The sequence below is a fragment of the Cupressus sempervirens genome, chromosome 10, assembly GCF_028749045.1.
Source record: "Cupressus sempervirens isolate cs-2001-9-10 chromosome 10, ASM2874904v1, whole genome shotgun sequence".
Classification (NCBI taxonomy): Eukaryota; Viridiplantae; Streptophyta; class Pinopsida; order Cupressales; family Cupressaceae; genus Cupressus; species Cupressus sempervirens.
In genome coordinates, this window is record NC_143127.1 from 377,059,638 (window position 1) to 377,083,202 (window position 23,565).

General features: G+C 32.0%; 1 protein-coding gene across 2 annotated transcripts in view; it reads left to right on the top strand.

Annotated features, from left to right (window-relative positions):
• Window positions 1-925: 925 nt before the first annotated feature.
• Window positions 926-23,565, top strand: part of LOC149534248 (putative methyltransferase TCM_000168) — a 51,790-nt gene continuing 29,150 nt past the window's right edge. Inside the window, exons 1-4 of one of the 2 annotated variants that reach the window (XM_089806583.1) lie at window positions 926-1,006; window positions 1,505-1,876; window positions 3,346-3,621; window positions 3,808-4,239. In XM_089806583.1, coding sequence (XP_089662709.1) covers window positions 935-1,006; window positions 1,505-1,876; window positions 3,346-3,621; window positions 3,808-4,164 — 1,077 coding nt within the window. In that variant the 5' untranslated portion in view covers window positions 926-934 and the 3' untranslated portion in view covers window positions 4,165-4,239. Of the gene's footprint in view, window positions 1,007-1,504; window positions 1,877-3,345; window positions 3,622-3,807; window positions 4,240-23,565 lie in introns of those variants that run through there. The other variant, XM_089806582.1, reaches the window with a different exon arrangement.

Genomic DNA, 23,565 nt, shown 5'->3' on the forward strand with positions numbered 1-23,565 from the left:
GCAATTCATTTCTTAAGTGCTTGTAATTTTTCATTTATAATATTTCCTTTTTATTCTATTTACAATTTAAGCTCTTGAATTTATTTTCAATATAAAATTAAATTCACCTTCATTATATATCATCAAGTTTAAGTAGGTTCATGATTGCACTATCCTTATCTAATTTAATTTTATATTTGAATTAGCAAAACTAATGTAGTCTTATTCTAGGTAATCTCACTATATCAATTTTTCTAACATTGTTTTGTCAAATTACATTGTACTAGATGAATACAAAATGATTATTCAAATTTGTGCAGTCATATATTAAAGAGTCATTAATTTTGATATAGACCATATTAACGATATACTTTATCATACATCTATTGCAATTCTAATATAGAATAATATTAGCATTATTATAATAAAATGAATTTATTCTTGTGATACTACTATCACATTTGTCAAATACGCTCTCAATTAAGGAATCAATCAATTCAAAAAATCATATTTAAAATATAAACTATAATATATTCATTAATACATTTTAGAATACTTGCCAACCCTTCTATTATACAACGAAAATATTGCATTTTCAACGAATCAAAAAAGAGCGCGTATATCATCTTTTGACCTAATTGCATGACTCGGTCAGAGATTGTGAGCATTCGCTGATAAACTGGACAAAAACACCTTCAATTTCATCATGCATGACGCATCTCATGAACAATTTATGTTCAAGAAGGTTGAAGAATCTCATGGTAATCCTCGTGTTTGAAAATCTCATGGTAATCGTCGTGTTGAAAAATCTCATGGTAGTCCTCGTGTTTGAAAATCTCATGGTCAATTTATGTTCAAGAACAGGATGTCAAAGCCACGTGTTTGACAAACTCATCTCAATGGTTCTTATATTAGGAATTAGGAAATCCAGACTTCTTCCAAAGCCAGAGAAAAGATGGAGAAATTCTTTTCTATGAAGCCGGGCGATGGGGAGTCTAGCTATGCTCAAAACTCCAGTTTTTTGCAGGTTTCATATCTTTTCTCCCTACTCTAAACCCATTTTTACTCTAGTTAATGTTATGCAAGACTCATGCAATCTGATTTCTAAAAGAGAAGTTATTATTAGGCCTTTTCATTTGGACTTTTTAGACATTACATACTAAGGTTTGATTATTAAGTTTTAGAGGTTACTTTTGGAGCCTCATCCGATTAGATCTTATCTTTAAAAGAGAAGCCATTTTTAGGCTCTTTTATCTAGGATGGCTGAAACATCACAAGCTAAAGCTAAAATTATTAAATACTCAAAATCATCTATTTTTTCAAGCTTAATTTCTTCCTTAGTATGCTACGCTTAAGGATGGCTAATGGCCCACCTATAATGACCAACTCAATTGAATCTTTTTTCTTGAGATCTTGTCCTTAAACATCACACATTAAGACTTATTTTTTCAAACTTAATTTCTTCCTTACCATGTGACGCAGCCTATACTGACTAACTCAATGAGATCTGGCCTTGAAAATGCAGAAGAACATATTAATGGGAGCAAAGCCATTTCTAGAAGAAAGCATTAGATCTTGGAACACCAGATTTGAGTGTGAGGCATTGTGTATTGCTGATCTGGGTTGCTCATCTGGACCCAATGCACTCTTCGTGAGTGACCTAATCACATCAGAAATCAGTAAAAGGTATGCCCACAAAGGAATTAGGGTTCCCGAGTTTCAAGTGTTCTTCAATGATCTTCCATCTTCAGATTTCAATACACTTTTCAAACTCTTGATGGCTGAGGAGAGATGTTATTTGGTGGCGGGCGTCCCTGGATCGTTCTACAACCAGCTGTTTGCGCCCAATAGTCTCCATTTCGTCCATTCCGCCAACAGCCTCCACTGGCTCTCTCGGGTAAAGTCTCATCTAGATCTTTTATGAGTAACATTGATAAGACTCACTGAATCAATTAGTAAAGGATTTAACAAAAAGTGTTGCAAGTGTTACATAGTGATAAGTAGTTCTTATTTAAGATGTAGTTTTTGTCAATAATTTTGTTTCAATTAGTTTAAGGAAGGTAATTCTTTTTTGGGTGGAACAAGTGTTTTGTGGTAAGATAAATTTTTGGAACAATGTGTTTTGTAGTAAATATTTGTAATTTTAGTAATGAAATTTCTATTGGTTCTTTTAGTTAATGGATTCTAGGAATTAAGATGGGGAGCTAGATTGTTCCTCTAGAATACACTAAGTCATAATGACTCCTCTACAAGAGCAATCTCTTCAAGAACTATAATGAACTCACATCCATCTATAAGTGTAGGCTCCATGATCTTCTTACTAAAATCTTCAGAGGAAAACTTGTCTCATCAAATGTTCTCTAAACCCAAGAGAATTGTACCCTCATCCAATCCTCTTAATTTTCAACTTAACCTCCATGATCTATCCACCAATGTACTCAACATAGAGCACTAGAAAAGTGCCAACTGTCAAAGGTCTCACTATAAGTCTATGAATTGCTAGATACTAAGAGCACTAATAAAACAAAGATCATTAAAATTAATATCTAAACTCTAGTTGAATGAGAATTTGATATAATGCTATTTGAATTTTATATGATTGGCTAGAACAAATAGAAAATAATCTTAATATAAAGCATATTAATACCATCTATTTTTTTGTAAGTAAACTCATAATGTATTATCTACAACTAGCTTAAACCTCATTTCTATATTAAATGAATACAAAGTTAAGTTGAATTCTTCAAGGGAAGAAATCTATTGAAATCATATTTTGAAGTGCTCTTTTATTTCATTCATTAATGTAATTTTCTTTGAACTATATTACATAAAGATAACATAAATTTCTTCTACAATAAATAACAAATGATTTTAAAATAATAAAACAATATAATATAGTAAAACTATTGGAATTAGAAATCTATGTAGTGATCTTTAATCTTTTCTAGAGTCAACTGATCCATTATGGAACTCCATGATGCAGTAAAATCATTTTGAATAGATGACATATTAATAGGACAAAGAGATGTGATTAATTTTTTTTAGAATAAATAGTAATTCATCTTTAACTAAGAGATTAAAATTAGAGATCCAATGGAGCAAGGATTTGATTACATAGTTTTTTTTTTATCTTGGACAAGCACACTTGCTAAATTATATGTAAAAGAATAGTAAATGATTCTATAATGAGACAAAATTATATAGAAAATCTAATTAAAATTTAAATTTAATGTAGTAATCTTTTACTTTTTTTTAGATAAATTCATTTTAATTCTCTCACTTAGAATAAATATTAAATTATCATAAAATAAAAATAATTTACTATAAAAATTCTTGAAAAAATTAAAAAATGATGTATGTGGATAGGTACCCTTAGAGATAGAGGATAAGCATAGCAAGTGTTGGAACAAAGGAAGAATATACATATCACAACAAGGGCCTCAAGAAATTGGAGATGCTTACTTCGCACAATTTCAAAATGATTTCAAAGAATTTTTAAGAGCACGAGCAAAAGAGGTAGTGAAAGGAGGTCGCATGTTTTTGCTGATAAGTAGTCGATCAAGTGTAGATAGAAGGCAGTCTACTATCTTAAACTTCTTTTGGGAAGCTTTGGGAATCGCTATCAAGGATTTGGTCTCTCAGGTTTGTCTAATAGAATTAGAAGGGACAAGTATACATTGCATATTATTTTATCTATTGATGTAGATTTATTTTATAAAAAAATATATTATATAAAAATCATATCAATATTGTAACATGTTCATTTTTTTTAGTTTGAAATATTGTATTCTCAAACTTTGATGTAGCATTTGTTGGTTTTCAATATAGGGAATTATAGAAGAGGAAAGGTTAGATTCTTTCAACATGCCAACTTATCAAGTATCTGAAGATGAATTAAGAAGTGAAGTATGTAAAGAAGGTTCTTTTAGTATTGTGGAACTTCAATTTTTCATTAATCAAGGTAATATTGATAAATATGATGATAATGACAAGGGAAAGTTGATATGTAAACAACTGAGGGCAGTTTTAGAGGGTCTGATTTCACTTCATTTTGGAGAAAATGTAGTGGATCGTATCTTCAATAGATATGCAGAGGTCTTTACAGAAAACATCATGGAAGTTGAAGAACGTCTGCAACAGGCAACTAGGATCGCAATAACACTTGAGCGAGTTGATTCCACTTAAACATTGGTAACAAAAAAATTGTATTTGAATCTAATATATTTATATTATAAATCTATAAACATATTTTTTATTCAACATTTAACTTACAATTTTTATTAATCTTATTATACTAATGAATTCCATATCTTGCATCTATTTTTAAAAATAAGACAATGTCAATAGGGTTGTGCTCAAATGGCATGGCCATAAGGTTCTAATATTAGACATACAAGCTTGAATCATTCAAAGCAAAATCTATGATTACTTAAGTTGATTAAATAGCTTAAGTTTCTTCTAAGTTGGACATATTTATTGGGCAGAGTGCCCTCTTATGAAATCCAAAATCTTATGGTTTTCTTATTTAAAAATTCTTACTCATTCTTTGTCTAGTAACTATTGCATACTTTCTCATTTTTGAAATATAGGGAAATAAAAATATACATATATATTATATTTAATGAGCTAATTAGAACAATTAAATATCAAAGTAGTGTATAAAATATTTACATTTTAATAAACATATTTTATAAGTTATATAAATGAAATAAGTTCTTTATTTACAAGTCAAATGAAAGAAAAATTTATTTATTTAAAAGTTTATATTTGAATTATTTTTATATTTATTTTCATTTATATTTATTTTCATCAATAAAGATATAATTTTTAAATATTTGTAATGGTAAGGTAGATGAGAATAAGAAAATTATATTGGTTTTATGTTCTTCACTAAAGTTGAAGTTAGTGATGTTATTGGCTTAAAGAAGCTATTAGTTTGATAGCATATATTTTCTGAGCTTATTATTCAAAGTGTATGTAATGAAATAAGTTGCAAAAGAAAATTAATTTAAGATATTCTTAAAATAACTAACATAATTAAGAATCAGAAGTTAGTTGATGGGGAAAACCTACAAATTTATATGTATGTGTAGATATACACACATCTAATTATTTTTTAGATTAGTTAAAATATTGTTACTCTAATTTTCAAGCATTCAAATTTTAAGATCTTGATATTTAATCAATAATGTCATTAAAATTTAAAACCATTATTTCCAAATGATTTCCATTTTTCTATGAACTTTTTATCTTATTTTAGTGAGGAAATTCTAATACCACCCTTTAATTGCTTTTGTTAAAAAGGTTGAAAATATAATTGCGAGAATGGGAGGTTAAAAAACAAGTATGGAAATTCATCAAAATTGGTTGTAGGATTTGAACATGGGGTAAAAGCACAAACTTGTGTCACCTTTTATGAAGAAACGTGATATTAGAATTCGACTGTTGAACATTAATGACAAAAAAAATGGTATTTGTGTTTAGAATTCGAAAATGATGTAAACTGATGAAATGTGTAGAATTGGATGAAATTTATGCCTATCATTTTTTAAATTTTTTTTGAGTAAGAATTTATTAATTTCTTTTATTTTGAAGCCCCTTTTTAACTATAAAAAATATAAGGTGTAGTTCCTGTCAAAAATTAAAATGCAAATCATCTTTTTTTGTTTTGATTTGAAAATATCTTATAGATGACACGTATATCTAGTGCACAAAAAAAGAAATAATTATTTTTTATCTATATTTTCTTTGTTATAAGTACTCAAGCTCGACCTTCTCAAAAGCCAACAGTTTTTTCCTCCCGTCAAAACTTCCTAATCAAATCTACACCTTCTTGAGAAAAAATTACATATTCATGAAGAGGACTTTCTCCTCTAGAGATAAATATAATTTTTTTCTTTTTTTGGTATGACTTACTATTTTTTTCCCTTTTTTAAGTGAGAATCTTTTGAAATGTTGAAATATCGATTTATAATATTTTGAAATTCTAACATATTATAACTAATCAAAACACTCAAAAATTTATGTAATGATGATATTGAATCTAAGATCTATAAAAGGGTATTTTTAGTTTTTGAAAAATTTGAGTTTTGATAGAGAAATGAAATTTGACCAAAACAGTTTTTGATATCACAAATGGTGACACAAATCTGTGCTTTTACCCCATGGTAGCTAAGAGAAAATTGTTAGTAAAAGAGATTGGGAAAATGTCAAACAAATGCACTATCTATACACATACATATGTGCAACATGTATTAGATGATACATTCTACACAAAATGATTGTTTGGAAATGTGGGAGACATTTCAAGAAAATACAAATGATAGTTGTTTTATTAGATTCAACAATATTTTCCTACACCTAAACTCTTCCAGCATAATATAGAATTTTTGGAAAATCATATAGACAAGCATCAAACTATGTTTGTATATATTTTTTGGTGAGCTATTAGGGTAAGTGCACCAAGATGGTGTGCAAAAAGGGGGATATAAATGCACACTTTTTCATGAAATAAGGTAAACCTAATTTTTGGAACTACCATTTGAGGGCCATGCACTCAAAATGAGAAAATTTGTAAAACACAAAAATTGTAATACTCCAAATCTAGTTTCTAAAATACTAATGTTTTTTAAAAATAGATAATATTAATAGGGTCAAACTTTGTGCACATAGAAAATTGTTCCTTTTTTTGCTGAAATACATAACACAATTGTTTATGTTCACTCCACTAAACATATAGTTACATTAGTATATTTAAAAACCCTTTGGTAGCATGATAGGTAAGAGTTATATCTAGATTTTTTGTATTTTTTCATAATTTTATAATGAGTAGTTTAATTTTATGATTTTTTGAAGTAACCCCATCCTAAAATTTTGGTACCTCTCCTTGCATTGGGGATAACTTGCATCAAAATAATCTAAAAGCAACACTTAATTTAAAAACTATATAGAACCAAGTGAGGAACAATAATATTTAATTTATTTTCTATTTTTCTAAGTAGATCAAAAGTTATTAAATAATGGCAGTCGTGTGTATTACAAGACACTTATAGAGAAAAAATAACTTCACAATGCTAATATTGTTTTTTTTTTTTTAATAAAATATATGGTTAGAAAGGTAAGAAAATGTGTGAGATTATTTTGGTAATTCTAAAGATATCCACTTCATGATTTGCAAACCTAAGGAAACCAAAGACAAGAATTGATCTTAAAAGATGCAAAAATGTCTAAAGTAACAAAAATGGAAGGAAAACATTAACCCAAGCCTTTGGGTAGTTCAACAGGCCTATTATCAAGCCTAAATGTGATTGCATTTTTTTGTTAAAAAATGTGATTGCATTATGATTATTAAGAGTACATTTTTTACTAGACCTAATGTGATCGTGTTATGCTTACTAAAACTATAGTAGCCATAAGTCAATCATGTTATATCTATGTAAAAGTAAATTCAATTAGAACTTGTCATTAACATTATATATATATATATATATATATATATAGTATCACTCTCGATATATACATATAAAAATATGTTTATATCATATATCTACATTCTCTCTCTCTCTCTCTCTCTCTCTCTCTCTCTCTCTCTCTCTCTCTCTCTCTCTCTCACACACACACACACACACACACACACACACACACACACACACACACACACACACACACATTCACATTTAAGGTCAATTTTTCTATCAATGACTCAACACTTATTCAAATGGTTACATTGCTACTAAGCTTATCATTCATCTAGCAATGTCAACCAAGTGTCTCAGTTGCTACTAAGTTAAAAGGATAGTTTTTAGTTCATGTCGAGCTACATAAAGTCTACTAAACTTCAAAGACTATGTTATGTGCCAACCGAGCATAGCAGAGGCTACTGAGATATTCAATAGAAGTAAAGAAGATTGTAGCATTAACCGAGCTCTGGTATGTTAACCAAGTTCTATTGTATCTACTGAGCTCACAGTGTTAATAATGTGAATCTAGTGTTAACCAAGTCATGTAGTGTCAATTGAGTGATTCATCAGCTACTAAGTTTGTTAGTGTTCACTAAGTCACATAATGTTGATTGAGTTTGAGCTACTTGGAAGTGATGAATATGGATCGAGCTTCAACTTCAACCAAGTGCTAGAGTTTTTTGAGTGTTAATAGTGCTTTTCATGTATCAAAACCTGAGATACATTAGTTGGACTGACTTTGTGAATTATGATGAATTTGGTATTGTAGCTGACTCTAGAAGGTAATGAATTAGATTGATATATATGTAATACATTGTATCATATCCAAATATGCATATGATGAGTACTATGATGTGCATGAGTGTGAATTGAAGAAGGCTACAAGCAATATAAGGGATATTAGATATTTATCTATCACAATCAAATGATCATTGTAATGCAAGGAATCTCATTCAGCAAATTAAAGTTGCAGATTAGAAATCAGCCATTGATTTATCCTAACAAGTGCATCAATCAAATTCTTTAACAAGGTAGACTTAATATTCTTTTTCTAAATCTCTTAACTGAGTGCATATTTCATTGTCTGTTTGTAAATCCTTTAACAAGGTGAACCTCACAATCCTCATTGCTCCTAATAGGGAAGATCACCAAAAGTAGTCAATTGTAAGCCTTAATAGGTTAACTTTATCCTATAGTACTAAATCTTTTGTGTCTCATCCCCATCCCAGTTTTACTTTCTATTTGGAAGGTTTTTGGGTTACCATATCTTGTGTCAAAGTGTTATGAATGTTTTATTGCTTTCATTCTTTCATGCATGTGATTAGCTCAAAATATATATGAAGGATTAATTGGTGAAGTAAGATAAAGATTGTATAGGTTCTTGATTAACTCCTCCCCTCTCAGTAACCTTGCCTAGCTTATGTTTCCAACAATTGGTATTAGGGCTCATAGTTCTCATAGAAGAAGTTTAATAGTTTGAGATAAGATCAGAGGCAATGGAGGTATATAGACTAGATAAGGCTATTGAGAATGAAAATTTGGATCTAGAATTCACCATTGGACAACTAAAGAAAGAAAAGGAGCAAATCTCTCAGTCATTCAAAAGAAGGAAAGATCTTGCAGTAAAAATGAATGACAATCTCTACATTGAAAATGCAATTGAAGACCTATGTCCAAAAAGAAATTTAGATGAAGCTGGTGCAACAATCAAAGACCTATTGGAGAAAATTTTAGTTCTTCAAGAAGAAGTTAGAAAGTTGAAGAGAGAGCAAGAAATCTAATCATTCAGATAATGCGATGTCATGGAAGAAAAATACAAAGCCAAAGTAGTGATAGAAAAGAAGGACAGTGAAATTCAACAACTATCCCTTCGATAAACAAACTTTATTGATCAACTCAATGATGCAAATCAAAATCTTATCAATATAAGGATAGAGAATGAAAGACTATAGAATGATCTCAACATTGAAAAGAAAACCAATGAGAGAATGATGAAATCTTAGGAAATCATGAATCAATTGAATGAGCAAAGCTAGTATAGACATAAAGGAAAAGATGCATTAGGATATACAAAATAAGGTGAATCATCTCAACAAGGAGCTCAAAAGAACAAAGGACCTACTTGTAATCATTGTGGTAAGATAGGTCATACATCAAAAAAAAATTGGAGTGATCATAATGAAAATTCAATGGAAAGTGTTATGGTTGCAAAAAGTATGGTCATAGAGCAAGTAAATGCACATAGAAACCTAAGTTTGAAGGAAAGTGTCACAATTCCAAGAAACAAGGACACAAATCTTCAGAGTGTGAAACCAAGAAGTGAAACCCAATAGAACAAATTGTGAAATCAATATTTGGATGGTATTACAACACATGGTGTAGAAGTCACTATTGTGGTGGGTTTGGGCACATTGTAGCAAACTATGTGAAAATTACATGAGGAAAAGAGATACTACAAATTGATGGTTTATTTGTGTAGAACTTGGACATCTTGCCAAGAATTGTATGAACATAGGAAGAATTGAAGATGAAAAGAAAGCCAAAGATGACAATATCAAAAAAAAAATGAGGTAGCAATGGGTACCAAAATCTCTAAAGAATGCAAGCCAAAATCATGAAGTGAATGACACCCAAGTCAATGAGTTGGGTGGCACAATCAGTTGAACTTAGTTTCTTATGAAGATTACTAGACTTGTGATTCAAAAGAAGTCATCTAACATCAGTTCAAACTAGAAAATAGAATGATCCAATCAACATTCAAGATGCACAAGGATCATTGAGTGATGAAGGTAAATTCAAGACTTTATAGAGCTAGGTTAGGTCGCAAGACCTTACCAAGAAAGATTAGGATACACTAAAACACTAGATGCAGATGTTGAGTTGTTGGTGACTCTACCAAGCTATAAATGTCTCCCAAGCATTAAAAGCCACACCAAGTGGAGGACACTCTGTCACCAAGTGAGTATTCATATGAAGCATTAATTGAAATTGAAAGGAGGAATTCATTAAAAGGAGGAAATCGAATGCATTATTTCACCATGAATTTACATAGCTATTTGTGAAGAGGGAATTCAAAGCCCCTAAGAAATTTGAGTATTTTTTGTTGAAGATTTCTCACATTTTCAAAAACCCTACTGATCATGGCATCATCTAGCAAGTCAAGAAAGTTTTTGAAATGTTAGTCCAAGGAGTTGACTACCATGCATCTACATTCAAGTTGATTCTGGTGATTGCAGAGGCACTCGACCCAACTAGTTCTCAATCTCAAATTTTGCCCAAGGTATTACTTGTGCATGACATTTGTTCACTCTACCACTATTCTATTTAGGAACTCGATACTCTAGAAATGAATGAAACATTCAATGAATTATGTGTGGATGGTGTATTGAAGCTCGAACATTAACATTTGGGAACCAAGGGTTTGACGTGTGTTTCAAATATGCCAATGGATTTTCAAGTCAAACAGATCAAACTTATTCTAAGCCATGTTTGTAATGGTAAATTGTGGTTGGATCAACCCATTTAGTTAACAAAGATAATGATTCAAAAAATCATTGGATCCATGTAATAGACATGGAGCTAAAGTTTGGAATCCATGTGATTTCTCACAAGATATATAGCTCAGGTCAATTGAACAATGTGTCATGTGAAGTTGTTCATCTTGCATACAAGGTGGTAAAAAATAATCTATCCTTCGACCTTATCGAGTTGTTGTTGAACTAATTCAATAAGAACATGGAGAGCATCAAAGTGTCAAAGAACAACCCATGTAAGTTTGGTTCCCTTTTGACATGTCTATTCTTCTTTGTTCAAAAGTTTTCCCCTTCCAAATGTTATGTAGTATGGAGGAAGGGTGTTGTAGTTTTATATAAAATTAATGAATATATAGCAGAAATGTGTGAGAATTTTGAAGTACAAGAATCAGTTAAGATAGTGATAACATAATGTATTGATGATCTACTTGAGGTTACAAAATGGTTGGCTACACTTAGAAATTTTAGAAGAATAAAGTTTTAAAAAGTTCATTTGCCAAGCTTGACCAAGTGGATAGTAGGTGTTTAGAAAAGTTAGTTTAAGCCAAGAAAAAAGTTAGTTCAAGCCAAACAAAATCTTATGTAACACATTTTTGAGGTGAGTTCAAATGAATTCTAAGAAAATTTTCTAAAGAAGACAAGATATGGGGTAGATACATTGTATCTTACCTAATCCATCCAAAAGCCTAATTTAGATGATGGATAATGAGTGGGAACATGTTCTAATTTCCTGTATATAGGAATGTCTAGTCATGAAGCAAAAGAGTTAGAGAGTTTGGTGCAAAAATCTAATAAGGAGAAGGAAAATGGATTTTTCTTCATCAAGTGATCCAAAAGAAGAGTCTGCAATGGTGTACTAAGAAGGAAGGCTTAAGAGGATGGATGCTTGAAGGGTGAACAAGATGTTAGAGCTGCAAAGAATGGAAGCCAAGAAGAGTTGAGGACTGAACAAAGATCTATAATCTACAAGTGAGGTTGTAAGTTGTATTAGATCAAAGCTCTACTGTTACATTCTAACAATTGTATTAGTTTAGGGTAAATTCTTTGGAGAAAGGTTATCTTAACCGTCACTGGAAAATCCTTTAAAAGGGTGGCATTCCAAGTGAACGGCCTAAAGTCCTCTAACAAGGTGCACTTTTAGTAGGGTGATTGAAATACCTTAACTGGGTCACATTTAACAGTGTGTATTGTAACCTTTAACATGGTTGGCCTTGAACAAGGCATCACTTCAGAAGAGTGGAAAAGGAGTAGCATGTTACTAGTGGTTTTTCTCAAATTGGGTTTCCATGATAAATCATTGTGTCAAATGTGTTGATGGATGTGTTGTCTTTCATGCTTTACAGTTCTACAAGTTGATTTGACAGTAACATATAAGTTAGTTGATACACTATGAATACATACATGGGTATGAATGTTTTATGGGTTCACTAAATTTTGAAATGTTTTGTTTGTACATCTAGACCTTGAATAACCAATCCACCCGCCCTCTTGGTTATTCTAAAAGAATTCCAAAAATTGGCATCGAAGCCATCTACTTAAGAGGATTAGTTTTAAGGTACTAGAAGCATACATATCAAGATGTCAAAAAGAGAAATACCCAAGCTCAACAAAGATAACTTTCCTAAATTGAAAAGTTTGATGAAGCTACAACTTGGAAGACCTAGAGATCATGCACAATCTTGCATTTTAGTAGAGCATGTTGATCTAATAGGAGCCCTAACTACTAAAGATATGAAGAAAAAGAAAGAACATAATTAGGCAATGTTGGAGGTTGCCTCTACCCAAGCTATGCCGAATTTGATGACACCAAAGGCCTTGATAGTGCAAAGAAGATGTGGGATGCCCTAGCCACCATCTATGGAGGAGACAAAAATCTTCAAAGAGCCAAGTCAAAGAGTCTCAGAGGTATGTTTGATGACATGAGAATGGAAGAAGGTGAGAGTATTGCTCAATATGTTGCTAGGATAAAAGAAGTTGTTAGTGCAACAAAAGATGCTACTGGTAAAATAGATGATGATACTATGCTAAGAAAATTCTTGAGGAAATTATTACCTATGTATGCCATTAGAGTTTCTACAATTCAAAAGTTAAGATGTATACTAGGAAATGATCTAACCCTTGAAGGTCTAGTAGGTAGACTCACTACTTTTGAGCTATCAAATTTTGACAACTACAAACCAAAGTCAAGGAAAAATTGTTATTGAAGGATTCTAAGGAAGTAAAGTAGAAGCAGAAGAAGAAGAAGAAGAAAATAAAGATAAAATATGCATCTAATGATAAAAACATGGATGAGGAAGATATTGAACAATTGGAAGAATTGATGGAAAGAAGATTTCACAGAGGAATAGGAAAGTTCAAAGGTAAGTTACCCATTATTTGTTTCAACTGCAATGAATTTGGTCATATTGCTGCAAGATGTACATAGAAGAAGAACTATAGAGAAGGAAACAAGTACAAAAATAGAAGAGAAGATGATGGTAGAGACTATAGAGAAAAAGGAAAGAATTCATGCTACATTGCTGATGAACATGACCCTGACGAACATGATGATGAAGTGGTATATGTTGCAATGAAGAATGAATCTAATGAGGATGAGGCAATTCCACTTGTGACTTGTGTAAACAAGAACGAAAAATGGATCATTGATAGTGGATGCTCACATCACATGACTGGAGACAAAAGTAAGTTCATTACCTTAACTTGTTATGATGGAAATAGTGTATGGTTTGGTAATGATGCACCATGTTTGATAAAAGAAAAAGAGTCTATCAAACTCACAAATAAGATTTCATGTGACAATGATTACTATGCTGGAAGATTGAATTATAAATTGTTATGTGTGTCACAATTGAATAATTTGGGATGCAAAGTTGAGTTTGAAACTAAAACTGCCAAGATATAAGACACAAATGGAAACTTGATTGGAAAAGGTGATCAAACTAGAAGTAATTTGTTCTATCTCGATATAGAAGATGCTACTTGTCTTATTGCAAAATTTGATGATGTATGGCTTTGGCACAAGAGATTATGTCATGTTAATTTTGATAATCTGATTAGTATTAGTAACATGAAAAGAGTTAGAGGTTTTCCTAAGTTGAAGAAACCTGATAATATAATATGCAAACAATGTTAGCTAGGTAAGATGACAAATTCAAGCTTTAAAAGTAAATCTTACACCTCTAAAAAAATACTAGAAATTGTTCATACTGACCTATGTGAACCTATTGAAGTGAAAAGCTACAAAGAAGATAAGTACATAATGTTATTTTTTGATGATTACTCTAGGATGATGACAGTCATGTTTCTAAAAAAAAAAAAAATTGATGCTTTTCAAATGTTTAAGTGGTACTTGGCAAGAGTTGAAAAAGAAATAGGTAAAAGTCTAAAATGCCTAAGATCAGACAGAGGAGGAGAATTCACTTCAAATTAGTTTGTGATGTTCTACAATGACAAAGGAATCAAAAGATAGACATCTACACCTAGGACCCCTCCACAAAATGGAATTTCTGAAAGAAGAAATAGGTCTATAATGGATTGTGCCAGAACACTTATGATGGAGAAGAATGTTGCTCTGAAATACTAGAGAAAAGTTGTAAGTACTGTTGTATATACCTTGAACTATGTACAAGTCAAGAAAGGTACTTATTCAACAACTTTTGAACTATGGTATGGATATCCACCAAATGTGAAATACTTTCAAGGTATTTGGAAGAAAATTTTATATTCTTAAAGATGTTACGAGTGGAAAGTTTGATGCAAAAAGTGAAGAAGGCATCAGTTTAATTACTAACACTAAAATAATTGTGGTAAGTGCAAATGTGAATTTTGATGAATTTACAAAAGTACATGAGGCTAAACCTACAAAGGAACTAGACAAATACAAATCATTTGTATACTTCTATGAAGGAATGCCTATTGAAGAAGATGCTACAAATCAAGTTACAAACAACAACAAGTCTCAATAACTACCAAGTCACAACCTATGAATGTCGAGTTTCATTTAGGAACCAAGTTGCATTTAGATGTTGAGTTACAGAATGAGGAAAATGCACATTCTAATTATGAGATCAGCATACATGAAACAGATGATGAAATACCTAATAGAGATGTACATAGTGACACTAAAGTTGAGAGACAAAATGTAGTTACAAGAAATATATTGAGAATTGAATCATGTTTGTTAAGCATGAAGGAACCCAAGACAGTGAAAGATGCATTGGAAAATGATGACTTGTACAAGGCTATGGATGAAGAAATTCAATAGATAGAAAAGAAATAGACATGGAGTCTAGCTCCTAGACCAAAAAACAAGAATGTGATTGGCATCAAATGGGTATTTAGAAACAAGCTAGATGAGAATGGTGAATGATAAGGAATAAAGCAAGACTAGTTTGCAAAGGGTATGCACAAGAAGAAGGAATTGACTATGGTGAGAATTTTTCTTGGTTATGTTGCTTACAAAGGTTTCAAAGTTTATTAGATGGATATCAAGTCTGCATTTACGAATAGCATATTAGAAGAAGTCTACATAGAACAGCCAGAAGGATTTGTTGATAAAAATAATAACATGGTATGTAGACTACACAAGCCTTATATGGATTGAAACAGGCACCAAGAGCATGATATGAGAGACATCATACTTATCTTGTGAAGATTGGATTTGAAAGGACAGATGATAACAACAATTTGTACATGAAGATAGATAATGACAAAGGTATGTTGTTATCTAAAATATTTGTTGATGATATCATATTTGGAGGAAAAGATGCTTTGTGTAAGGACTTTGCAAATCAGATGAAGCAATAATTTGAAATTCCAATGTTTGGTGAGATCAAATTCTTTGTGGGACTACAAGTATACAAGATGAAATATGATATATATATCACTCAGTCAATATATATCAAAGAGATATTGAAGACATTTGGACTAGAGGATTCCAAACTAGTAAGTACACCTATGGTGACAACACTCAAGTTATCAAAGAATGATGATTCAACTAAGTTAAATCAAACATTATATAGATCCATGATTGGAAAATTGTAATATGTAGTACACAATAGACCTAATATTGTATTTGTTGTGGGGATAGTTGCAAGATTCTCTACTAATCCTAGAGAGAATCACTTGATGGTTGTGAAAAGGATAATGAGATACTTTAAAAAAATAGAAGAGTTTGGTTTATACTATAAGAAGAATGAAAAGTTTTAACTAAAAGCCTACACTGATGTTGATTGGGTTGGAAACATTGATGACGGAAAAAGTACTAGTGGAGGAGCATTCTTCTTAGGTAAAAGACTTGTAACATGGACTAGCAAGAAGTAGAGTTATACTTCCCAATATATTGTTAAAGTAGAGTATGTTGCTACTGCTATTAACTATACAAGCATTGTATTGATCAAATAGCTATTTAAGGGAATGAAGGAAGAAATCATTGAACTAGTGACACTTTATTTTGATAATACAAGCACTATCAATATATCAAAAAATCCTATGATGCATACAAGAAAAAGCACATTGCAATCAAGTATCATTATGTAAGGGAATTGTTTCATGATAAAGTGGTGAAGATGGAATATATTAACACAAAGGAGAAAATTGTTGATATCTTCACAAAAGCATTACCTAAGGATGCTTATGAGTATCTAAGAGGTAAACTAGGGGTGATATCCCTATCAAAGGCTATGTAAAAGATAGAGGGAGTGTCCTACATCAAATAAGGTTACATTGTCTTAATACAAATTGATGCAATGTATCTTTCTTTAGGAATTGCCTAAAGTAATCATAGAACTAGAACTACAAATCAGTCACAAGCAATGTGATAGAGGGAGAAATTGAAAAGCCTACAAAAGCCTATATTTGCATATGCTAAAGATGCCAAGTTTTGAATATATGTCTTTGGAATTGTTGTCAAAGAGGGAGAAAGTACATTAAATTGATCAAGTGCAAGAGGAACGATGGAGAAAGTGCATCATCAAAAGTGGAAATTGGGAGAAAGTAGAAAGCAATCAAAGGAAGGATTGGAACAAAAGAGGGAGATATTGAAAGAGAGAAGATAAAGAAGGAATTCAGAGGGAGGTATATTTTATAACCTAATCAAAAGATGGAAATTGCTAACAAAGGGAGAAATTTCAATACAAATTTTCTTTTTGGTATTGTCTTACTATTTTAACCTAGTTAGTTTGATGGAACAAGATGTTCATCATTTGATTAACTTGGTTGATCAGTTTGGTTTTCCATCAATGCCAAAGAGAAGGATTGTTGATATCTGATTAAAAAGATCATTGATTAGAAATATTGTTGAAGAAGATTATGTGTTTCAATCAATATTTTGTCATTGATGTCAACCCTACTATTTGTTGGTAAGACAATTGCTTATATGTTTCAAGTACTATCACTTAGTTGATTGATGAGGAGGATTTGATCAACAAGATGTAACAAAAGTACCTAGAAGAAAGGTTGAGTTATGATTATGTAATGAAGTACAAGAATCAGTTAAGACAGTGATAACATAATGTATTGATGATCTACTTGAGGTTACAAAATGGTTGGCTACACTTAGAAAGTTTAGAAGAATAAATTAAACAAAGTTCATTTGCCAACCTTGACCAAGTGGATAGTGGGTGCTGAGAAAAGTTAGTTCAAGTCAAGAAAAAATTCAATTGAAGCTGAGTGAAAGAAAATTCTAGTGGTTGCTGAACAAGTTAGTAGATGCCGAATAATTTTTAGTTGATGTCGAGCACCAGTAAAATCTAGTTGATGCCAAGTGATTTTATAGTTGATGTTGAGTGATGCAGTATGTGCCAAGCATTAGAAGATTGATAATACCAAACTACTAAATTATGACAAAGATCAAAGATTCACCAAATAAAAGCCGACGAGTTTGTTTTCTTTGAACTTGTGAATTGGGAGGAATATAATATTGATGAGCTGGTGGCACAAAATCTTATGTAAAAATTTTTTGAGGTGAATTCAAATGAATTCTAAGAGAAGTTTCTAGAGAAAACAAGATATGGGGTAGATACATTGTATCTTACCTAATCTATCCAAAAATCATAATTTAGACAATGGATAATGAGTAGAAAATTGTTCTAATTTCCTATATATAGGAATGTCTACTCATGAAGCAAAAGAGTTAGAGTGTTTGGTGTGAAAATCTGATAAGGAGAAGGAAAAAGGGTTTTTCTTCATCAAGTGACCCAAGAGAAGAGTCTACAATTGCATACTAAGTGAGTAGGCTTAAGAGGATGAATGCTTAAAGATTGAACAAGCTGTCAATACTACAAAGAATGGAAGCCAAGCAAAGTTGAGAACTGAATAGAGATTTGTAATCTACAAGTGAGGTTGTAAGTTGTATTAGATAAAAGCTCTACTATTACTTTCTACCAATTGTATTAGTCTAGGGTAAATCCTTTGGAGTAAGGTTGACTTAACAGTCATTGGAAAATCCTTTAACAGGCTGGCATTCCAAGTGAATGGCCTAAAGTCCTCTAACAAGGCTCACTTTTAGCAGGGTCATGACTAAAATCCCTTAACTGGGTCACATTTGACAGTGTGTATTGTAACCTTTAATAGGGTTGGCCTTTAACAGGGCATCACTTCAAAAGAGTGAAAAAGGAGTACCATGTTACTAGTGGTTTTTTCCAAATTGGGTTTCCATGTTAAACCATTGTGTCAAATGTGTTTATGGATGTGTTGTGTTTCATTCTTTAAATTTTTGCAAGTTGATTTGACAGTAATAAGTTAGTTGATATACTATGAATACATGCATGCGTATGAATATTTTATGTGCTCACTAATTTGTGAAAAATTTTATTTGTACATATGGACCTTGAATAATTGTTTCACCCCCCTCTTAGTTATTCTAAAAGAATTCTAACAATAATACATAAGCGTTAAACAAGATCTAAGACTTATGGATATTCCATTGTCAATATTAATCCTCTCAGTTTTATTGTCTCAAAAGTCCTTTAGTTAAACAGACCCGTGAACTTGAATATTGAACATTTTGTTTGGTGTTCAAGGTTCAAGGTTCACTAGGTACCTTAGTCATTTTAAGTTACCCAGTCATGTTCAGACACTAATGCTCATTGCTAGAATAAACATGAACACTGAACACTTTGTTCAAATGTTCAAGGTTTAAATTTCATGAGCACATTTTCATTATAGGTCAACTCGTGAGAATAGTTTCCAATATTTTGCGACCTTTGAAATTGAACAACAACCTCATAGTTCAATCAATCATGTTCACCCAGTTATAAAGATGCTTGCTTCTAGTGCCACATGTCTTCTAAACAACTCAACAGTAGTTCAAGTTGCTAAATCTATGGAAATAATCTACATTAATGATGAGTTAAGGGTAATAATGAAAAAGTATGTGGCAGTGTGTGTGGAAATTGGGTGAGTTGGTAATGATTGTGACTCCTATCTTGTCACCAATTTAAGCCCAGGATTCATGTTTTAAAAGAAACATGCCTTGTTTTCATTCCTTGCTATTTCCACTTCTTAGTAAATTTTTTTTCCATCTTGGTGTACGTAGTGATAGTTTTAGCTTTACCTTCTTGCAAATATGTGTACACAAAGCCCAGTAAGTCAAGGCTTAGTGTTGAACCTAAAACTCTTGTTCAAGGTTTGGTTCACCTCCCTGTGTCTCTTAAGTGCATGCATTCTCACAATCAAAGAAAGCAAGAATAGTTAAAGAAATTGAGTGTGTCCCATGACAATCCTACAACTATAGAGCTAGATGTAGTAGAAGATCAAGAGGAAATAGGGAAATCTCTCATCAATAGAATGGATGATGGCTATCAACAAATCATAGAAGGTGTTGCCACATTTAGTGTGATGTCTCTCAGTCCTACACCAGTGCTAGAGACATTTCCTTCTAAGGATAATCATCTTGTGCCTAATTGGTTTCAGTTGTCTATCAACAAGAAGAGAATTTTAGTACAAGAAACCCTCCTAGTCAAAGAATTGATAAGAAAATGCCTTGGGAAGACCCATAAAACAAAAAGGCCTAATATAGAAATAATATTGAACATTGATGATGAAACAAGGTAGTTAGTAGTAGAGATTATGAAGCCTACAACTAGGAAAAGCATGAAGGAAATACAACCTAAAGACTATGTAGCAGGAAAAAAAGTCATCCATCCTTCTTCAAGGACTACTAATATGAAAATTTGGAGTGTAGGGAATGCCTAGATCTCTCATCGAATATGGAAAGACCAGAAGGACAAGCAAGAATTAAAAAAATCCTAGTAGAACATGGTCAAGTACATACATGAGCTACAATGTCCTCATGCGAAAGCACTGCCTAATGTTATTATAGTTATTGATGTGGATTCTCCTTTTAACAAAAGCTTCCTTGAATAGGTCAAGAGAGATCATTCAATTGCCCAAGCATATAGCAGATGGCTGAGTGTTGTGCACACTCAAGCAACCCATTACTTTTCTCATTTCACTAATACAAGTGAGAGGGTAGATAAGTTAACCAAAACCTTAGATTTAGAAATGAATTCTTGGGAGTCTAAGAAGATCAAATAGGATGAGTACATCATTAATATCATTAAAGTTTAGGAGTATGCATTGATAAGTTCATGAAGGAGAATCCAAAGGCTAAGGTTGATGTTGACTTCTTGTTCATCTCTCATGCCAACTTGGAATGAAGAAACATAATAATGGAGTAGTCACTAGATGAATTTTCTAAGCTACTAAAGGAGGTGGGCTACCTGAAAGAAATCTTAATGGCAGACATAAAATGCATTGATGTGAAAATCATGGGGAATGAAGATCATCTTCCTAAAGAGGTAGAGGCAGCCCTCTTTGCAAGAATCAAGCTATTGAGAGAAACAAGTGAGGTATCAATACATGATCTGACCATAGTTACCAAGGTGGATTCTATGTTGATTATTTACACTAACCACTTGGAGGTTCCAGACAAGAAGTTGGATCATATTGGCTAAATCATGAAGATGTGGAAACCTAGGTTGGAATAGTTAGGTGTTCTATAGTAGCAAAAATTTCTCAGTTTCCTCATTTCTCATAGAGTGTGGAAAGAAATCAACGACAACGGCTCTGACAACAATGGATCACAAGCTATGAGCAGCACAACTAGAGCTTGAGAAAAGACAAAGAGACCTTTTCTCTATTTCTCTTATTTTTAGTTAATACGTTATAAAAATATGTTGGTGTTTTGTAAGAAATGTTTCAAATCCCTTTGTGGAGTTATTTTTTGTTGGAATTTGGAATGCCCAAAGTGGCTATATATATAATATCTTAAACAGTCATAAGGGTCGACTCTCTAGATTTTCTTACATATAGTTCTTTGGTTAAGTAATTACAATAAACTACTTTTGTTTTTTATGAACAACAAGTTAATGATAATAGATACTAATCGTTGGTTATTTCTATGGTGTCTATTTGATGAGCACATGGTTATCTAATTGGTTTATGGATTTTGTATGAGTTTCATGCCATATGGATGCTATTTCTTTGAATTTTTTTGTTGTTGTTTTTATCTTTCAATTCATTATAGTGATCTTGATCAAATTTGAGATTCCAAATAGTGTGTTGTATGGCATGTGTTTGATTACAGTTATTCAAATCTACAATATTCTTTTATGGTTATAAAAGGATGTTTACATCTTTCCTTACATTTTTTTAGGTTAAAAGAATGACAATAATGATTCTTTTGTCGAGAGAGTTATATTGCAAATCATTTTAGAAGGAAGTTGTACCTTTGAAATTATAAAGACTCAATTGTTGTGAAAGTGTATTTTTCTTGCAAATAAAGCATAAGTAACTAGGGTGAAAAACCATTCATTAATAGTTTTTGGCAACTCTACTAGGGAGTAAACATGATATTGATTTAAGATGGTCTCACCTCATCAAGACATTATCCTAGTTCTCCAACCTAGTTTAGGATTTAATAATACGCAAGAAGACATTATCTCTAACTTAAGCACCCTAGCTTAGAATAGCAGGAGTCACAAAAAACAATACTTGCAAGTCAGTTAGGTCCTTGAAGATGAAGAAGAAAAGACTGAACTAATTAGGGGAGTACCCATTGTATAAGAAGAAGTAGTTGTCAGAAGGTTAGCTTAGCAAGCCTCAAACCTTAATCCTACTCAATAAGCCTAGTAGTTGATATTTCCCTTATTAAGCTAGCTAGAGGAAAATATTCTTAGGGTGCTAAGAACAAAGGCACCACAAATAATTTTTTTGAGTTTTTAAAATCCCTAAATTTCACCCCCGACAACACCCTCATAAGGAAGAAAAATATTGAGTGTAAGAGTGGCCTTGCCCCTCCCACCAAACCTCAACCTATTCCTACTTCTCTACATGCTTTAGTTTCACCTGGTACCATCATCCCTTCATACTTTAATAGTCAAGTGATCAATTTCTAGATACCAGTCATGGCTACCAATCCCTAGGGTGCCTAAGTAGGACCTTTAGTCCTAGAAGTAAATCCTAATCCATCACCTAAAGGAGCTTGAGATATTCTTCCTAATTTGAATGGGGATGGGAAGAAGTCCACTGATGAGAATCTAAATGTGTTTTACATTTCCTATGGGATTTTTACTGTTAGTACTAAAAATGTGGTAGTCAGATTATTTGTGCAAACTCTGATAGAAGCTGCAATCGATTGGTTTCATCATCTCCCTAATGGATCTATCACCAACTAGGCTACCATGAGGACTACCTTTAAATCTAAGTTCAAAGTGGCTGATGATGAACATGCTCTTATGTTACAACTCTCACAATTGAAGAAAGAAGTTGAAGAGCCCATGTAGGATTTTATAGCCAAATTCAACAAGATTATTTTAAAAATCCCTACCACAAAAAGACACAATGCAGACAACCAAAAGGGTTTTTTCATGAACACTATGCCTCTAGATATCAGCTTCCACTTGAGAGAAGATAGGATGGAAGATGTTGATGTAGTACAAAGATTAGCAATAGAGTTAGAAGATAACTTCTTGGTCACAGGGTAGTGGAGATGAGAAATGCAATAGCCTCAAAATCAAACATTTTCTTTTGTTCCAAATGACCCTTTAGTTCAAAAATTGTTAAATGATGTTTTAGAAATGAAGAGGAAGATGTTTGGGATGACTTATCACAATATCCCTAGGAACAATAATCAATCAGGAATGCAAGCAAGGCAACCATATATATTTCCTAGAAATCAGAGTCTAGCAATTGATGGAACTTTCCCAAAGAAGTCAAGCATGTGTATTTTTCATCTGACTAATGAACATGACGGATTGTCTTGTCCAAAAATGTTGTGCTCTAGAGAAATGGGAATGAACAAAGAAGTCATAGAATAAATACTTGTCAGTGAGGAATCCCTTGGAGGACTTGGGGACTTTGGAAATTACTACTTCAAATAAGAATCTAACTCAAATCAAGGTGGTGATGTTTATACTACTCAAGAGGACCCTTCCTCCATAGTGCTCACTATGATTAATTGTAATAACAAGGCTCCTATCACTTCATCTTCCTCCATAACTATGACCAAATGGTGTGATTATTCTAGATAACATAAAGGCGAATTCAAAATCCAAAAGAATCCAATGCATGAAGAAAAGATGCCAAAGAAG